The sequence below is a fragment of the Typha angustifolia genome, chromosome 14 (assembly GCF_048772165.1).
Source record: "Typha angustifolia cultivar Huaian chromosome 14, ASM4877216v1, whole genome shotgun sequence".
Classification (NCBI taxonomy): Eukaryota; Viridiplantae; Streptophyta; class Magnoliopsida; order Poales; family Typhaceae; genus Typha; species Typha angustifolia.
In genome coordinates this window covers 222,319-240,580 of record NC_133252.1, presented here as the reverse complement: position 1 = coordinate 240,580, position 18,262 = coordinate 222,319, and the positions used below count along the sequence as shown (strand labels likewise).

At 41.0% G+C, this 18,262-nt stretch overlaps 2 protein-coding genes and 1 pseudogene across 2 annotated transcripts; 1 reads left to right on the top strand and 2 right to left on the bottom strand.

The window, feature by feature from the left end:
• Positions 1-1,788: 1,788 nt before the first annotated feature.
• LOC140776374 (uncharacterized) lies at positions 1,789-3,820 on the bottom strand. The gene is made up of 2 exons (XM_073120053.1): positions 2,925-3,820; positions 1,789-2,594 (listed from the first exon to the last, which is right to left on the bottom strand). The coding sequence occupies exons 1-2, from the start codon at positions 3,423-3,425 to the stop codon at positions 1,995-1,997; spliced, it is 1,101 nt and encodes a 366-aa protein (XP_072976154.1). The 5' UTR covers positions 3,426-3,820; the 3' UTR covers positions 1,789-1,994.
• Positions 3,505-5,898, top strand: LOC140775608 (probable sugar phosphate/phosphate translocator At1g12500; annotated as a pseudogene).
• A 9,089-nt stretch (positions 5,899-14,987) lies between these two features.
• On the bottom strand, positions 14,988-17,296 carry LOC140776044 (uncharacterized). Its single transcript, XM_073119593.1, has 3 exons — positions 16,222-17,296; positions 15,368-15,940; positions 14,988-15,287 (listed from the first exon to the last, which is right to left on the bottom strand). Exons 1-3 carry the CDS (start codon positions 17,002-17,004, stop codon positions 15,183-15,185), a joined length of 1,461 nt encoding a protein of 486 aa, XP_072975694.1. The 5' UTR covers positions 17,005-17,296; the 3' UTR covers positions 14,988-15,182.
• Between the last annotated feature and the right edge of the window lie 966 nt (positions 17,297-18,262).

Genomic DNA, 18,262 nt, shown 5'->3' with positions numbered 1-18,262 from the left:
CCCATTATATACTGCTCAAAATCATACCCTCCCACCAAGCATCCAACCCTAAGTAATCGCTACAAATAGACAATTTTGATTTTCAAAGAAAAAAAAGAACCCCCTAGTCATACAATTTTTAAAAAATTCGATTTTATATTAAAAACATCATGATATTTATTGTAATAGCCTCGCTACAAGCAAAGCAAAAGAAATTAGGCAAGATTTTGATAAACATTATCCAAATAAACAGACAAGCATAATTAGCCAACTAAAATTTGACTTCATCACTACCATCTTAGATCTTCAAGCAGCGTAGATCTTTTAGCCTCTGCAGAAAAAAAAAAGAAAAAAGAAAAAAGAGTAGAGGTAGAGTACCTGGGAAAATGGTTAGATCTGCCGTTGGAGTTAGGAGGAGGAAAAGAAGAAGAAGAAGAAGAAGAAGAAGAGAGAAACATGGGGAAATTTGAGACCGTACGAGCCCAAAGCCCATATGAGAATGAGTCGTGTGGCCCAATCTAATTGTTTTGGGCCACATACGGCCTGGGCCGGCCTTGACTCATAAGCATCTCCCCTCTATTAGCAATTTAGCATGCATCGATATCGAAGTCAAAAAGTTAAGCCACGCGTGCGACAATGCCGATGGTCGTCAACCAACCACCTTCATGATCGATCTAAGAAGCTCATGGGGCGGTTCCCCCTAGAAGATAGAAGAAGATAGATACTTATGAACGACTTTCCTCTAACCTCTCACTCTAACCCAAAGATACAAGGAAAGAAAGAAACAATTCATTATATATATATATATATATATATGCTTCTCATAAATAACATGGGTTTTATTTTCATTTAATTCACAAAAGAGGGATGATATTAGTCAAATCATATCACTGTTTTTTTTTTCAGAAAAAAAAATATATCTTGGATATTAATTCCGATAACGTTAGACACATAACAATACTTAGTACACATGAAAAATATAAACTAGAGCCATTTTACAAGTCTTAGCATTTAGGCATCTGAATCTATTCAAGCAAATAGAAGAACAAGTATCAAGCTCAATTAAAAAAGACATTCTAATAAAATATTGCCCATGATGAGAGACACTAAAAAAGCAAAAGAATAAAAAGAAATTCCTAAGCCCAATAAGATATCCATTGATGGACAAGAGCTCCAACCAACCAACCAACCGGGGAGGAGGTTGTCCACCGAGTCGTTTCGTCGTCAAATTGACTTGAAGCGAACATATGCTCAAATAAAATGAGGAATAGAAATATACATTTATTATTTCTCTCTTTACAAAGATAGGAAAGATATTTAAAATTAAATATAAATTATAATTTTACCGCACAATTATTATATTATCTTTTTAAAATAAAATTTAATTCTTCTTGATTAACACAATTATAAATACCATCACAAATAAATATCTCATATTAAAATATTTTTCACTATAAATATATTGTAAAGTGGTAGATTTAGTACCAAGGAGGACAAATTAATCATTTACTTTAAGGAAAAAGTTGGGTCAAAATTTAATCTCAACTAAAATCTGAAATAAAGAATATCCAGAATAAATTTTATTTGTTTTATTCTAAACTTTTATCGAGCATGCATTTGGCTTGAATTTTTAAAATAAATAGGATCTATTCAGAAATTACCAAAGATAATATTTCCTATCCGAAAATCCTTTCTTCATTAGTTTAACATCACATCACATCAACTTGTACGAAGAATATTGGACAACTCGATTTATATGACGATGAATAATAAGCCAATGAGGAAAAGACAAGCAAAATTAATGCGATGGAAATAGTTTCCGAGTTTTTCGATTGTTGCGATTAAACCATATATGTGATTATATCATCCCTTTCTCCAAAGTAAAAAAAAAAGAAGAAGCAAAGGTACAATATTTCCGATAACTAATTTTATTCCCGTATTTGATAATAAACTAAAAGTTGGTATTCCCTCCTCATCATCGACGTCGTCACAATTTATACATCACGATCTAACAGTCAATCTATGGTGGGGTAGTCACCTCCCCACGACTGCAATATCGAATCCATCTTGGGCGCCACTACCCTAACCGTCTCGACTTCCGAGGCGGCGGCGAATCCGGGCCGGTCGCATCCGTTAGCAACCTTATCGTTATATCTCGCGTAAACCGTCGCCGTCGAATCAGATCTTCCAAGCCAGCCCGTCCGGTTTCTGACCCGATCCAGGAAGAAGAGGACGGGGCGCTCGCAGGGGTCCTTCGGGCTGAGGACTCGGGTGTTAAATGTGAAGGGCCCGTCGCTTAAGCTCCGCCAAGTCCGGAAGGTCAAAACCGGGATTTCCAGTAGCCACGGGGGTAGGGCCCAAGGGTAGATTTGGACGGTGTAGCCCCACGACACAGAGGCCGACCACGTGAATCCGGGACTGGACTCGTAGCAGAAGGTTTGCTGTAGGCTTCGCGCCGGGTCGAATCTTGACGCGCCAATCAGGGGACGGATGGCGTCGATTTGGGTGGGCCCCATCGGGGAAATGGGCTTGACGTAGTCGAGGTGGTGCAGGGAGACCAGTGGGGCGATCGGGTGCGCCGCGAGCATGCCGTACGCGTCGCCTCGGAGATCCACCTGCATGAGCTCACAAATAAAAGGAAAAATTAAAAAAAAATTAAAAAAAAGTTCCTTCGTCACAAAATCTTTAATGTTAGGAGGGAGTGTATTGTAAAATGTTAATAATAGATGCGACCAATTTATTAACCGGATTAATGGGTGGAGTGGCATGGCACCGGGGGTGAAACCTGGCGAGAGAAAGATGCAAGCTAGACAACAGACCAAGGGATGGATGAGACTCATTTAATTTCCACCCATCGGCAAAAGCACGAGTCCGAACGTTTGAGAAAGAAAAGGAATTTAATAATTTTGAATTTTTTTTTTAAAAAAAAAGAAGAAAAACAATACCTGATGGAATCCGGGTTCGCGGGTTAGTGGGATCCCGAGTTCGCTAAGGCAGGACTGGATCCGCTGATCACTGCCGTAGAAGTAAGAGTAGCGGTCGAGGCAACCGTCGATGACGCGGGCGAGCTCCGCCGCGGCCGGGTAGCTAATCGCGAACCCGCCTCCGTCAAATGCCGTACCGTACGAGTGCATCACATCTTGCTCGACGCTTTCCGAGGCGGCCCCGATGTAGTACATCTCCTCATGGTCGTATTTCCCCAGAACCGCTACCAGATTCTCCGGGAAGAAGACCGTGTCGTCGTCACCCATCACGAACCACCGCACCGGGTTCGGGTCCTGACCCGAGAATTCTACGATCCGATATGACTCCGCCACGATCCGAGCCATTCGCGAAGCCGAGGCCCGATTCCCGAAGCGGGACGCGTTGGCGGAGACCCGGTAGGGGGGGCACGTGGAAGGCCAGAAACCCACGGGCTCCTCATCAAGCCACACGTGTCCCCGCATCTCGTCAGCACGCCACCACAGCTCCGTGTACCCGCGGCGCTGCTCCCACGTGCGGGAGGAGCCACCGAGGCCGAAGACGATGTGGGAGAGGGAAGTCGGGATACGTGAGGCGGAGGAGCCCGGACCTTCGACGGCGAGATCAGAGACAGCAGCCGGCGGCAGAAGGGAGCGCCATCAGTACTGGCCTGCTAAGAAGGCGGAGTAGGCGACGAGGGCGAAGGAGAAGAGGAGGAGGAGGGCGGCGGGAAGAAGGTGAGGCTTCCTTCTCTGTATCGTCTCCATCTTATTCTCGATTGGGTTAATAATGGGGAGTTATATTTATACGAGAACCTTGTTCGAGAAGAGTGGGAGAGATAAATGGGTAGATATCCGAGAGTAATCGGAGTGTCGACCTACTTAAATTTATTCCTTGCCTTTCTATTTATAAACCACATCCAAGAGGGGAAAGAAAGAAAGAAAGAGACGATATGTTGCTAAACAAAGCGAAAAATCTTTCTGCTCGTCATGATAGAGGGAAAGTTTCATAGTTGACACAAAACGACTGTTCAGGATAAGTATTCTAAGGAATCCCCGCGGCTACTCTAGTGGTATTTGAATAAAGGTTCATACTTAATTAGGCCACCACGTTATAAATATAGCTTAGCTTTCTTCAATGCTCAATTAAAAGACAAGAAAAACAAGGAATAGCTAATGAGTTATACACAACTAGGCTTAATTCGGTCAAATCCCCACTTCTTTAATTTGTATAGAATCCTTCGAATTATGGAAGTTAGCAATGGCCAATGGGCTTAGTTGGAAGTTTTCGACCTCCTTTTGCCTGACATTTAGTTGGTTGAACTCATCATTGCAAGGGCCAGCCAGTTCCAGTTTGTCTCCCTCGGACTCAACCCAACTCATCAAAGTAACTATTCCAGTTTATTTTAACTCTTCGATCCTTTCCTAGTAATGTATAGATAATTGAGTTCCTCTCGTAGGGACATAAACTTTTGTGTTAGAAATTGGAGGAATTTCATGTCGACCTTTCCCTTTCTGAATTGCTCAGGCCCATGCACTGTAGTTGCTGTTTTGGACTGAATCGGTCAATTGCAACGCAACATAAAAATAAAAAAAGAAGTCATACCCACAGATACAAAACTTAATTATAGTTGAAAAAGTTGCATAGTTGGAGCGCGAGTAACCAACTACAATTGTCAAACGAACTTTATGAACGTGGATTTCATAAGATGAGTTGATTGCCTTAAGTAAAATAAGTAAATTTACTTCATTTTGTTTAGGTTGAAACTAATAAGGAATTAGTCACAAAAAAAGAAGCAAAAGGGGAATAATTATATTTTGTGAATCAGAATGTTGATCAACTAGAAGACAATATTATCATATTCAAAGTTTTATATCGTCGAGATAAGAATTTAAGGTGGAATAATAATAATAATAATAATAATAATATGATAATATTAGACTGAGTTTGATTTAGTTGAAGACAGCATGTCATATCGAGCCAAGCTAAGTTACGTGACCCAAACCAAGTTCAAAGCAATATTAGCTCAAACATAGGCCTATTTGATGAAATTTCAAAGTTGCCATTCCGTGTTGGATCTAGACCTGATCAAACGGCCAAGCTCGCCTTTACCCAGCCAGGTTTGGACTGTGCTAAGCCCATCCCACACCTGCTTTGGGCCCACGCCGAACTACCAATGGGCAACACATGCCAACCCTTTGCCCACTAGGCCCATCCATCGGCCCGATCTGAAAGCCTGGTCCAAAAGCTCACTTGTTAGCCCGCACGAATACCTGCCCAACCATCTTCTCCCTCTCCGTTGTATACGACAACACTTGCCTTTGCTACCTCCCCGTCTCCTTCAACTAGGACATCGGCACCACAACCCCATTCTTCATTGCAGCGTTCGCCCTCGCCATCACCATCACCTGTCGCCCAGAATCCACCCCAGTCTACCACGTGCTCCTCCCCGTTGTCCACGGCATTGCCATCACCTCCAATGGTGAGCTGCTCTTCGACGCCCTTAGCTTCCTTATCTGCCTCGCCTCCATCGTTGACCGTGCGCTGAAGTCTATCGTCCAGTGCATCCTCCTCTACTCTGAGTCCAATGTACGTGGCGCCTATTGCTGCTCTCATCCTCCTCCCCGTCGCCCTCCTCTCTGAGCCCGGTGTCGCCGTCGCCACCCTTGCTACAATCTAAGAAGCGCCCGATCTTGCCCTACTCCTCTTCAAAAATGCCACCAATGCTTACCTTATTCACCTCACCAACTTCTTAGTGACAAAGCACACCAACGCCCTCACACTTTAAGTCCTCGGCAACACCAAGGTCGCCGTCGCCGCCATCGTCTCCATGTTGGTTGCAATCCTGTCAAGGTGATGGTGATGGTCAAATTTAAGATCACCATCCGTGGGGTTGTGCTCTACAGCAAGGACAAGAAGAGGTGCAAGAATAACCCCTCCTCCTCGTTCTTGATCTAATTGATATTATTTACTCCATTTTTTCCTCCTTTTAGATGAGATTAACATTATTATTGGGTTAAATTGGGAATAAAATTTTGGGTACAGTTGAGTTCTTGCATTTAATACATTGGTAATTGGTTAGAGAAGAAGCAAAGGAAATAAAGTTCTAAAAGTTTGGGCCAGCCTGCTCTTTTACTGGCCAACGGCCAGTAACGGGCTAGACTATTCTAGCGTAGCTCTGCCCGACCCACTCGCAAGCAGGCCAGTGAACAAAGTGGCCAGCCTAGTAGGCCTGACCCACCCAATGATCACGTTTAGTTGGATCTTTTGATAGGCTTTCGAGCGAAACCCTTCTCCTTGCTTAGAAGCCACTCCGAGTTCTTCCTTCTCAAACCCTAGACGACGATGTTGGGCAAATTCTTTCTAGTAGGCGAAATCCTACTTTACTATTTCCTTCCCCCTTGATTTCAATCTTTCCTCTCAGTTTACTCGTTCTCGAATCAATCTAATAGGGTTTTGAATGATTTTTATTATCCCCAATTCTAGGGTACCTCTGCAGATCAGGACACTCGCTTCTCCAACAAGGAAGCGAAGCTTCTCAAGACTCAAAAGTTCGTATCAGAGCTCGATTGCCTGGTCAGTGCTCATTCTTTTGATTAGATTTTCAGAGGATAGGAGAGGCTGATGTAATTTGAACGCTTGTGCTTCTTTACGAGGGGTTTCTATACTTGAAACCTTCGTCTTGGTTAAAAGTTGAGAGTTTTTTTTTTTTTTTTTTTGTTGAATGTCGTGTTGATCTTTAGGTGGATATGACGAAGGTGGAGATGGATATGTTACAACCATGGATCGCAACCAGGTCAACAGAGCTCCTAGGATTCGAGGATGAAGTCCTCGTAACTTCGTCTACGACTTCTTAATAGAAAAAAGAATATGTAATTCAAAAGTTAGGCATATATAATCAATTCTTTTATACTAATATGCCTCTTAAGTTATATGGTTTTTGAATCAGTACCAAAAAAATTAGTATTAGATATGAAAACTAGCTATTATAGTAGTTAGATTTAGATTATAAATTTTAAAGGATAAAAAAGAGAGAGACACACAGGAGGATATGCTGCTAAACAAAGCGAAAAATCTTTCCCTCAATCATACTCGGCATTAGCGTTTTGGCAACGGCGTACTGAAACATCTTCGAGAAAGGGACAGAAAGAAAGGAAGTGGTTATTTAATCTCTTTCTCTCTCTCCTTTAATGCCTCTTTATGAAAATTACATTAAACCCCCTAAATTATTGTTAATTTTCATATGCACGCCCTCTATCATTTGTATTAACTCTCTGAATTGTAGAATATGACTTGTTAACTAAAAATATCAAATGATAATTTAACCATTTTTAGTTTTGAAGTGAGGATATAAAACAGTCCCTATAAAATTGAAAATTGATTGCATGATGCTTACCTGGCTTTTGGTTCATGCATACATTGCTACTTATTCATGAATTATAAATTTTTTAAATATATTTTATAGTTAAATATTTATTTATATATATTTTGGTTAAAATTTATATAAGAAAAGTCATGTGATAAGTTATATATAAAATTTTATTACAAATAAAATTGTGATAAAATTATGCATGTTTACTAAGTAAAATTTTTATTATTAATTAACATACTTATTCACAGTTAATAACTAAATATAAATTCTTCAATAAATTTAAGAAAATCATTATGTTTTACAATCAAAAAACAAAATATAATAATCTATTTTTGTAATACTATAAGTCAATTATGATTTAAATAAACATCAATAAAATAAAGCATAAATAAAATTTTAATAAACATGTGCATTATCCAAATGAATACAAAAGCACAATTAGCCAAGTAACTATGACTGCATTACTATCGTTCATATATATATATATATAGAAAATAAGATAACAATCCAATGACCAGCAAAACTATCTCTGATGTCTTACCATGAGGGCAGAGAGAAAGCCTCACTCTCTTTAACATAACTTTTCCTAGTGAGGGGAGTAATTATAAAAATCCCATCACCACCCATGAACACGACACCACTCGAACTGGTAGTCAAGGGAAAACACTGGGTGGAAGAGCGCTACATCCACCTCATTAGAGAAGAGGCAGACTAATAGGGAAAATTAGAGGGAAGGGTGCACCTGGTGTCATCGCTCCTTATCGAGTACGGTTAACCAACCTATGTGAACATTAACTACACCACCTCTCTCTGTTAAGTATCTAATTTTATCCTCAATGCATTTGGTGAGTATCAGGGCCATGTTATTTGTAACATTCATACTCCTCTAATTGTCGGGACTGACTGATGTATCTGGAGATTTCACCCGTCAGGCTAGGCAACAGCTAAAACTGCCTACTATCTGCTCCACAACCCCCTTGATAAAGCGGAGGTCCGGTGTGGCTGGCAAATCCTTTGGAGTTTGAGCATCTCGGCTAAAATGAAGGTTTTTATTTGGAAAATGGTTTGGAAAAGACTACCCCTAATATGTACTCGTGGTTACTTCGGACTCTCCATGGATCCCATGTGCTATGTTTGCTTTCTTACATGGAGAGATTCATGTGATTCTCACGTAATCTCTCAGTGAAATAATCTCACAAAGTATCTGAGATAAGTCTAGAAATATCATAATAATCCAAATAAATAATTTAAAGTTAGAATTATTACAAGCCTCCAGAATTATAAGTTCATACACAAATTTTAAGCATAAAAATTCTTGCAGGGGCTAAAATCCAACTAGGAATAACAGAATAAATAATACTAATAGGAAAACAAATCTGCTACTCGTCGATATCTGCGTCCTCCATAATTATCTTTGAAATATTTATACCAAAATGGCGGTGAACACAGGGCCCAACAAGTATAATTCGATAGTAATCTATGAATATTATATCGCATGATAAATAGAAATGCATAACCATAATTACGAACATATCAAGTAATGTGTACAATACAATTTTGGATAAACTTTTATCATCGTAGCTCAATATATATAAAAGTCCACATAGAAACCGTGTCACTAACGTTATATCTCACAAAGCAACATAGTATCGAGGGGGACTAGTCATCTAGCGGTATTATCGTCTATACATGCCTAGCGACGCTGCATATGACTGGTTGTTTGTAACCATCAGACTAAGGCCCCCAGTCGTAGTCCCATCAATACCGCTCTAGTAAATCATCGCACAGAGAAAAATCATTACTTATAACTGAATTATCGCATAGAGTAGAATCATCATACAACAGGTAAGAGCTCATAGTTCAATAGACACCCTAACCCTGCGTCTTCGGGTATCGCTAGAACTATAACCCTACTTGTCAATCATCTTACTAATATCATTCTAGACTAGTCTCCAATCAGGGCAATGTAATCACCTAAGTGTTCTACCAGCTAACGATATCAGGTGTAGACCGCTTGTAACAACCCAATCTTAAAAAAAAAAAAAAAAAAAAAAATCTGGGCACGACGCGATCGGCCACACTGTGGCCGGCCTCGTGCCCATGCAAGCTGCGCATGCAGCTTGCGTGGTGGGGGCGCCACGTGCCCGCTGCCGTAGCCAATGGGCTGTGACCAGCTGGCCGCGGCGGGCCCCGGCGCCGCCGCAAACCGCCCCCCTCACTGCCCTCCCTCTCTCTCTTTAAATCTCTCTCTCTCTCTCTCCCGTTTGGTCTCTCTCTAAACCTCTCTCTCTCTCTCTCTCGCCGAGGTCGGACTATCGCCGCCGCCGGCACCTCCACGAGCGCCGGTGAGCTCTTTCTCCTCCTCTCTCTTCTTCTCTCTTCTCTCTCTCTCTCTCTCTCTCTCTCTCTCTCTCTCTCTCTCTCTCTCTCTTTCTCTTTTTCTTACCTTGGGCTCGGGCCCGTCGGAGTCGAGCCGCCGGCGAGAGGCCGGCAGCTGGCTGGCCACCAGCTGCCGGTGCCCTCCCCGCCGGCCCGGGTCCACACCTCCCTCCTCCTTCTTCCCTTCTTCTCTTTTCTTTTCTTCTCTTTTTCTTCTTCTTCCTTTCTTCCTTCTTCTTTCTTCTTCATCTTCCTCAGCTATTTCCCTTCTGCAATAGTGCTGGGCTCGGCCCAGCACTGTAGCAGACAGTGCCGAGCCCAGCACTGTGGCAAGGGATTGCTCCCTTTTTAATTTGTTTATATTAATTATATGATTTAGTTTTTAAAATTTAGGTGAATCAGTTATCTGGATGATAGATTATTTTAATAATTTATACTCTCTAGCATAAGTATTAGTTAAGTATTATTAGTATAATAATTTATTAATTATAGTTATAAGTACTTGCATATGATTATATATAGTATAACCACTGTTTATTAGATTAATACATGTAATCATATAGATAATAATCTTATATTTTATATAGTTAGTTTTATTAAAAATAATTAAATTTTATAAGTTTCTATTAATGTTTATGTATGCTTATACATGCATATATTTAATACATTTGAGTATACAATGTGTTTCTAGCAACTTATCATTATTATTATATATTATTTTCTATGCAATAAAATGCTGAGCTCGGATAATCATTTTTATATTTATGAATAATAATTAATATATGTATGATTAGTAACTAGTTAAGTAAAAGTAATAATTGCCATATAATTGAATAAGGTTATCATAATTATATATATATAAGGTATATCAAGTTATTTAATAAAATCAAATAATTTATTATATTTTACACCAATGAATTCTAAATGGGATAAACGGCTAACATCATATTATTTAAATATTTTCAGACCCCGAACCCCCTTATGTGAGACCCCGTGGATCCTGATGATTAGTTGATGTTTGACTGATGAACGTGAGAGATGCGTGGTTCGTGTCTTCTGTTCGGATTGTGAGTAGTCTTATCCCCTAAATCCCTTTCTCAAATTAGGATTTATTATATATTATGTATATGCATGTTTTGGCCTCCAGCATGATTATATGACTTTATATAGAGATGATTTCAGTCGAGCATATATTTTATCATGCAGTTGATTAGACTGATCTGGGATATGAGTACATTGGTGATATATAGAGATGATTGGAGATGATTATGCTATTATGGTTTTATGTCGGGATGATCTCTATCATGAGTATGCATGTGATAGATTAGCATGAGTATGCATGTGTTAGATACATGGTTGGAGTTTGCATTACATCATTTTTCTTTCGGCTTCTTTACCACCTAAATTCCTGAGTTGTATGATCTGTTGTCGTACTTGATATATGCATATGATTTATCATGTATAGGAAATCATAAAAGTACATGTGTATGTGATGTGATATGATGTGATGTGATGTGATGGCTGAAACGGTATCTGGTCCGGACTGGTACTGAACATACTCTTAGCGTATGGCAGAGTATGGTGATGGCTGATAGTTGTACTCTTAGCGTATGACATGGTACAACTATCAGAGATACCCTTAGCGTATGGTAGGATATGATTTATCTACAGAAATACTCTTAGCGTATGACAGGGTATGCTCTGAGCTTGTGACATGATGTGTATCGAGTTTGGGGCCGGGTACCGTAGTCTAGCATGGTGGATGATATTCAGAGTTGAGACGGATGATTGTGATAGTGAGAGATATGTGAATTATATCTGGCTCTGACATATATGATTATCTAGTAGTTGGCATGCATCATGCATCATCATTGTTATGACTAGTATCATTGGATCATAATTGTTATACATGATATGGTGTTATATTCGGTGATGTTATATGGTAATTTCATCATGTTATATAATTTCGGTTGAGGATATAATATGGTTATTCATGAGAACTGATTTCATTCATATATATGTCATTGAGGATACATATATATGAAAAACAAGAAATACTATTTCTAGAAATATGGACAAATGGAAGTTTAACTCCTAAGGAAGCACTTTATGAGGCTTCTCGTAATTTGATTGATTTATTTATTCCTTTTCTACATGGAGAGGAAGAGGACATTAATTTCGAAGAAAATAAAAACAGATTTACTCTACCCTTTTTAACCTTTCAAGATAGATTAACTAATCTAAAGAAAAACAAAAAAGGAATTCCATTGAATTGCATTTTTATTGACCAATTAGAATTACCTTCTAGGACCTATAATTGTCTCAAAAGGTCCAATATACATATATGTTCATACATGACATCATACTGTTTTCTGATTCATATTATCCGGTACATGATTTACTCTCTGTTTGGCATCACTGATTCGGGGTAAGGTTTATTCACTGAGCCTTTTGCTCATGACTCTCTTTATTTCTTTTCTAACCCCCTCAGATATGTGGTACGTGATAGCGACTTGAGAAGATATTTTAGAGCGATGATGAGGTGAGCTATAGATGCGAGATGATATAGATGATAGTTTATATAGAAATCGAGTTGTACCAATATTTGATATTTGTACTCTTTTGTATTAGATGATGATTTGTATAATACAGGTCGAATCATAGAGTAACCTTGTATTAGTTATTTTAGTTGTATCTTGATGGTTTGTTGTGGCCTGTGTGGGTCCTGCTAGATCATGTGGCGGTCTAGTGTATATTATTGTGGATTTTGATATTCATATACTAACAGGTTTATTTGGTTAAGAGTATGATTTATTTGGTGATGGATTATGTAATCATGGATATGTTAGCAGGTGTTATTTGATGATGTCATGATTGTATGTGCACAGGAGTGTATCTGTGCGTGACGGGCCCCGCCCGACCTATCGCGTGCGCCGCACGCGCCGTGTGGGCGCGTGTGCGTGCACGTGCCCGTGCCGGGCAAGGGCGTTACACCGCTAATATAATACTATATAATATATTGTACCTAAAACCTCGGATTGAATAGGTGAGAGGGGCACTGCCTAGTTAGGATTAGACTTACAATGATAAGTGCATGTGGTGCCATGACTTTTATTATTTATTATATCATGATCATCAAAATAACATGTATTATAATTAAGCATAGGGTCTATCATACATATACAATAAGTAGTAATTAATGCAATTAAAAAATGGTATATTTAAACATTATTCATAAACTAATATAAGATCTAACTCGCCTGAAATAACTCCGGAATCTGTCTCACTCTCCTAAACAGTTGGCTCCTCCTTAATTTTGATATCCTCCTCACACACTAATGGGTATAATAATTTATAAAATAAAATAAAATATAAAAATAATGAAAACTAACTACCTTGTTGCATAAATTAAGTTTGATTTTCTAGGTCCAAATAGGTGACTTAATATTAATATATTCTTCTATTAATATTAAGTTGTCTTACATTTATTCTTCTATATTAATATATTATTAATTAAAAAAATTATTTATGGTAAAATTAGAATTATCCATATTTGCAATTAATAAATTCAACTACCTAATTTAATTATGTATTATCCTAAATTATGTTAATAATATGATTGAAAAAAAATCTAGAAAGGTAGCTAACATAAGTTAAAGGAAAATAAAAGATGACTAGCCTATGGTCCACATGTTGGGCTAGGCTCAAGGCCAAGCATTACTTAGCTAGGGAAGGTGGACTGGGCTCTTAAGCCCAGTCCATCATGGTGAGGAGGTGGGCTGCGGGCCTACTGCAGCCCACTAGGCTTAAGGGGGTTGGACTGGACTCAAGGGCCCAACCTAGCAAGGCCCAACCTAGCAAGGTGAGGAAGTGGGTTGCAGCCCTACCTGCAAGCCACTAAGCTAAAAGGTGTGGAATGGGCTCGAGGGCCCAATCTAAGGCTTTGTTACAGGCTTGTGGGTGTGGGTTGCGACCCACCCCACAGCCCAAAAGAGAACGCGGTGGGGGTTGGCCCAACCCCCACCTTTTCTCATCATCTTCTTCCTAAGGAAGAAAACAGAGGAGAAAAGGTGGTGCTGCTACCGGCGGCGGTCGAGTAACACCCTCTCTCAAGGTCGACAAGGTTGGGTTAAGTTGCTTGCCTGGGTGGTTGGCCGGAAAAAGAAGAAAATGCAAGAGGGAGGAGGATCAAGCTCGTCGGTGGGGGAAGGAAAATGCATTGCAATCACATATGAAAAGAGTGCAAGAGCTGTGCTATAACACTTTAAAAGTTGGATAATAGGTTCTCAAGTGATCGAACCCGACGACCGGAGTAGTCGACAGCAAGAAGAGGGGTACTCGATGGCCGACGGCCATGGAGGTTCCTACTTCGGTCAAGGGTCATAAAGGATCCTACTTGAAGGTACCCATAGCTTCCTTAGGATGAGAGAAAGTTAACATGATAGAGAGTTGGGGACCAAGCCATCCATAGTGACCGGAATCGAGTCGGAAGAACGACAATGGGAGGCAACACGATGTAGCCTCCCACGTGCAACGTGGGTACCCAAATTTGGTACCCACGACAAGAGGGTGGAAGGGCAGAGCTTCCTTGAGCGGTGGTTGGTCGACCCGAAGTCACCGGCCGACGAATTTCTCTGGCAAAGGTAAAAACAATTAAACTAGAATTTATATATGATTTACGGATCAACATTTAAATTAATTTTAAGGGAAGATGGAGGCTAATCCGAGTATGGAGGTAAGCGGGTTTTGATTGATTGACGGCGCTCCGGTGACCCACTGTTCGCAATGAGGTCTTCGGCAGCTCGGAAAGAAAAAAGAGAGTAAGGGGTGGAAGAGCAAGAGAGAGATTGCGAAGAGTAGAAAGCCAAAGGAGAGGGGTGTTGGAGTTTATATAGAGATGAGGCGGAAAGGGGGGGGCCAGAGTGGAGTTCAACTCCACACTGGCACACTTCTCTCCCACCTCTCACAACTAACTGCGAGAGGTGGAAAAAGGAGAAGAACAAGTCAGCGCACACGCCAAGCGCGTGTGCGCTATTAGAGTGCAGGTGCCCTAATTTTTTATTTATTTATTTTATTCATGAGTGTTACAATTACTCTCTGAGAGTATGTGAAACATCATATCCTCGATTGACTGCTCCATTGGGATAGATGGGTAGAAAGGGAATGGCTCAAAGAAGGTGAGAGTCTACCCACCAAAACTAAAGCCTGGGTTAGGGCTTTGTTGGCTAACACACTCTATGGCAGACCTAAAAATATAGAAATCGAGTTGCCTTAGAACATATTTGCGAGTTTCCGAGTATTTCGATTGTTGCGATTAAACCATATATGTGATTATATGATCTCCAAATTACAAAAAGAAAAAAGCAAAGGTACAATATTTCCGATAACTATTTTTATCCCCTTATTAGATAATAAAGTAAAAGTTGGTATTCTCTCGACATCGACGTCGTCACAATTTATACATCACGATCTAACAGTCAATCTATTCAATCTATGGTGGGGTAGTCACCTCCCCACGACTGCAATAATTTATTCGGACCTCCAACACCCTCCCTCCTTTCGTCCTCCTCGTTTTGCAGCATTGCCTCCTCGGAGCCTAACAGAAGTGTAATAAAGGTAAATAACAACAAGTGTATTTTTTTTTTTAAAAAAAAATAATAATAAGGAAATGAGTACCCGTCTCCATGCTCTCGGATCCATCTTGGGGGCCACCACCCTAACCGTCACGACTTTCGAGGCGGCGGCGAATCCGGGCCGGTGGCATCCCTTGGCAACCTTATCGTTATATCTCGCGTAAACTGTTGCCGTCAAATCGGATCCTCCGAGCCAGCCCGTCCGGTTCCTGACCCGATCCAGGAAGAAGAGGACGGGGCGCTCGCAGGGGTCCGCCGGGCTGAGCACTCGGGTGTTAAATGTGAAGGGCCCGTCGCTAAAGCTCCGCCAAGTCTGAAAGGTCAAAAGCGGGATTTCCAGTAGCCACGGGGGTAGGGCCCACCGGTAGATTTGGACGGTGTAGCCCCACGACACTGAGGCCGACCACGTGAACCCGGGACCCGACTCGTAGCAGAAGGTCTGCTGTAGGATTCGCGCCGGGTCGAATCTTGACGCCCCAACAAGGGACCGGATGGCGTCGATTTGGGTGGTCCCCATCGGGGAAATGGGCTTGAGGTAGTCGAGGTGGTGCAGGGAGACCAGTGGGGCGATCGGGTGCGCCGCGAGCATGCCGTACGCGTCGCTTCGGAGATCCACCTGACATGAGATTAGGAGGGATTGTATTGTAAAATGCTACTAATAGGTTATATAGGTGGGACCAATTTATTAACCGGATTATTGGGTGGAGTGGCATGGCACCGGGGGTGAAACGTGGCGAGAGAGATATGCTAGCTGGACGACGGACCAAAAGGGACATCGATATAGATGAGGCTCATTTAACTTCCACCCGTCGGCAAACGCACTAAGTCCGAACGTTTGAGAACGAAAAGGAATTTAATAATTTTGTTTTTTTTTAAAATAAATAACATAAATAATACCTGATGGAATCCGGGTTCGCGGGTTAGCGGTATCCCGAGTTCGCTAAGGCAGGACTGGATCCGCTGATCACTGCCGTAGAAGTGAGAGTAGCGGTCGAGGCAGCCGTCGATGACGGGGGCGAGCTCCGCCGCGGCCGGGTAGCTAATCGCGAACCCGCCTCCGCCAAAGGCCATGCCGTACGAGTGCATCACATCTTGCTCCACGCTTTCCGAGGCGGCCCCGATGTAGTACATCTCCTCGTGGTCGTATTTCTCCAGAACCGCCACCAGATTCTCCGGGAAGAAGACCGTGTCGTCGTCGCCCATCACGAACCACCGCACCGGGTTCGGGTCCTGACCCGAGAATTCTACGATCCGATATGACTCCGCCACGATCCGCGCCATTCGCGAAGCCGAGGCCCGGTTCCCGTAGCGGGACGCGTTGGCGGAGACCCGGTAGGGGGGCCACGTGGAAGGCCAGAAACCCACGGGCTCCTCATCGAGCCACACGTGTCCCCGCATCTCGTCAGCACGCCACCACAGCTCCGTGTACCCGCGGCGCTGCTCCCACGTGCGGGCGGACCCGCCGAGGCCGAAGACGATGTGGGAGAGGGTGGTCGGGATACGTGAGGCGGAGGAGCTCGGGCCTTCGGCGGCGAGATTGGAGACTGCAGCCGGCGGGAGATGGGAGCGCCACCGGTACTGGCCGGCTGAGAAGGCGGAGTAGGCGACGAGGGCGAAGGAGAAGAGGAGGAGGAGGGCGGCGGGAAGGAGGTAGGGTTTCCATCTCTGTATCGTCTCCATCTTATTGTCGATTGGGTTAATAATAGGGAGTAATATTTGTACGAGAACCTTATTCGGGAAGAGGGAGAGATAAATGGGTAGATATTGGAATGTAATCGGAGTCTCGACCTGCTTTTAACTTATTTCTCTCTTCGTTAGTTTTGCCTTTCTATTTCTAAAACCCATCCAAGAGAAGAGAGAGAGAGAGATATGATATGTACGCTAAACAAAGCGAAAAATCTTTTCCTCAATCATGCTCGGCATTAGCGTTTTGGCAACGTCGTACTGAAACATCGACGAGAAAAGGGAACAGAAAGAAAGGGAGTGGTTATTTAATTTTCTCTCTTTCCCTCTTTTTAACGCCTCTTTTCGACAATTACATTAAAACCCCTGTATAATTGTTCATTTTCACCGTCATTTTCTGTCACGAATTATGAATCTTTATTTTTAGTCTAACTTTATATATAAAAAAGTTAAGTAATAAATTATCCAGAAAATTTTATCACAAATAAAAATATCCGATAAAATTTATATTAAAATTAACATACTTATGATCTGAATAATTATTTATTATTTGAATAGCTCGTTTATAATATACGTAACTCATATAATAAAGATGTTGTATTTAATTCTTTAGAAATTTTAACCCAGTTAATGAACGGGTTATATACATGTTTACATTATTTTGATATGTTTGAATCCGGGTAATTGGGCCCTCACCTCAGTGAATACAAATATTAGTATAACACTGTCCATAGATTACATTATTTTTCAACAAACCGAGGCCTCACGTTTCCCATCTAGTGGGGTCGTACCTTTTTGTTTCTTCTTATTTTACTTCATACCTGTAAGTCCGTGTGTAAAACGCACTAAAAGAAAAAAAATAAATAGAAAAAAATCTAAGTTAAGATTAGTTGATAGCTGTAAGTTTGTGTGCATGAATAGAAATAGATACGATCATTTAATTCTTTAAAATTTTCTTCACTATTTAAGATTTTAGTTTGATTATAATGATTAATTGTATTTTTATTGTGTATATAGCAACCTTCACTTACTATAAGAGAACGGATATATAGAGAAAAAAAAAATCATATCTGGAAAACTAACATAGAAAAATGTTAATTTTTTTAATCAAAAAGAAAAAGAAAAAAGAAAGAAAACCTGACTCTAATACTTTAAATATATTTTTGTAACCGACTTAATAATTCTACCCGTCTAAAGAAAAGTCCTGCCTCCTGAATGAACTTAGATGTAGTATATATTAGGGGTAACAAGGATA

Bases quoted from the DNA above. Each gene is read 5' to 3' on its own strand.
- LOC140776374 (XM_073120053.1), bottom strand. From the start codon at position 3,425: ATGCGGGGACACGTGTGGCTTGATGAGGAGCCCGTGGGTTTCTGGCCT. The intron at 2,595-2,924 runs GTATTGTTTTTC...GAGCTCATGCAG, and splicing joins GCGAACCCGGATTCCATCAG to GTGGATCTCCGAGGCGACGC.
- LOC140776044 (XM_073119593.1), bottom strand. From the start codon at position 17,004: ATGGAGACGATACAGAGATGGAAACCCTACCTCCTTCCCGCCGCCCTC. The intron at 15,941-16,221 runs GTATTATTTATG...ATCTCATGTCAG, and splicing joins GCGAACCCGGATTCCATCAG to GTGGATCTCCGAAGCGACGC. The intron at 15,288-15,367 runs GTACTCATTTCC...CACTTCTGTTAG, and splicing joins ATCCGAGAGCATGGAGACGG to GCTCCGAGGAGGCAATGCTG.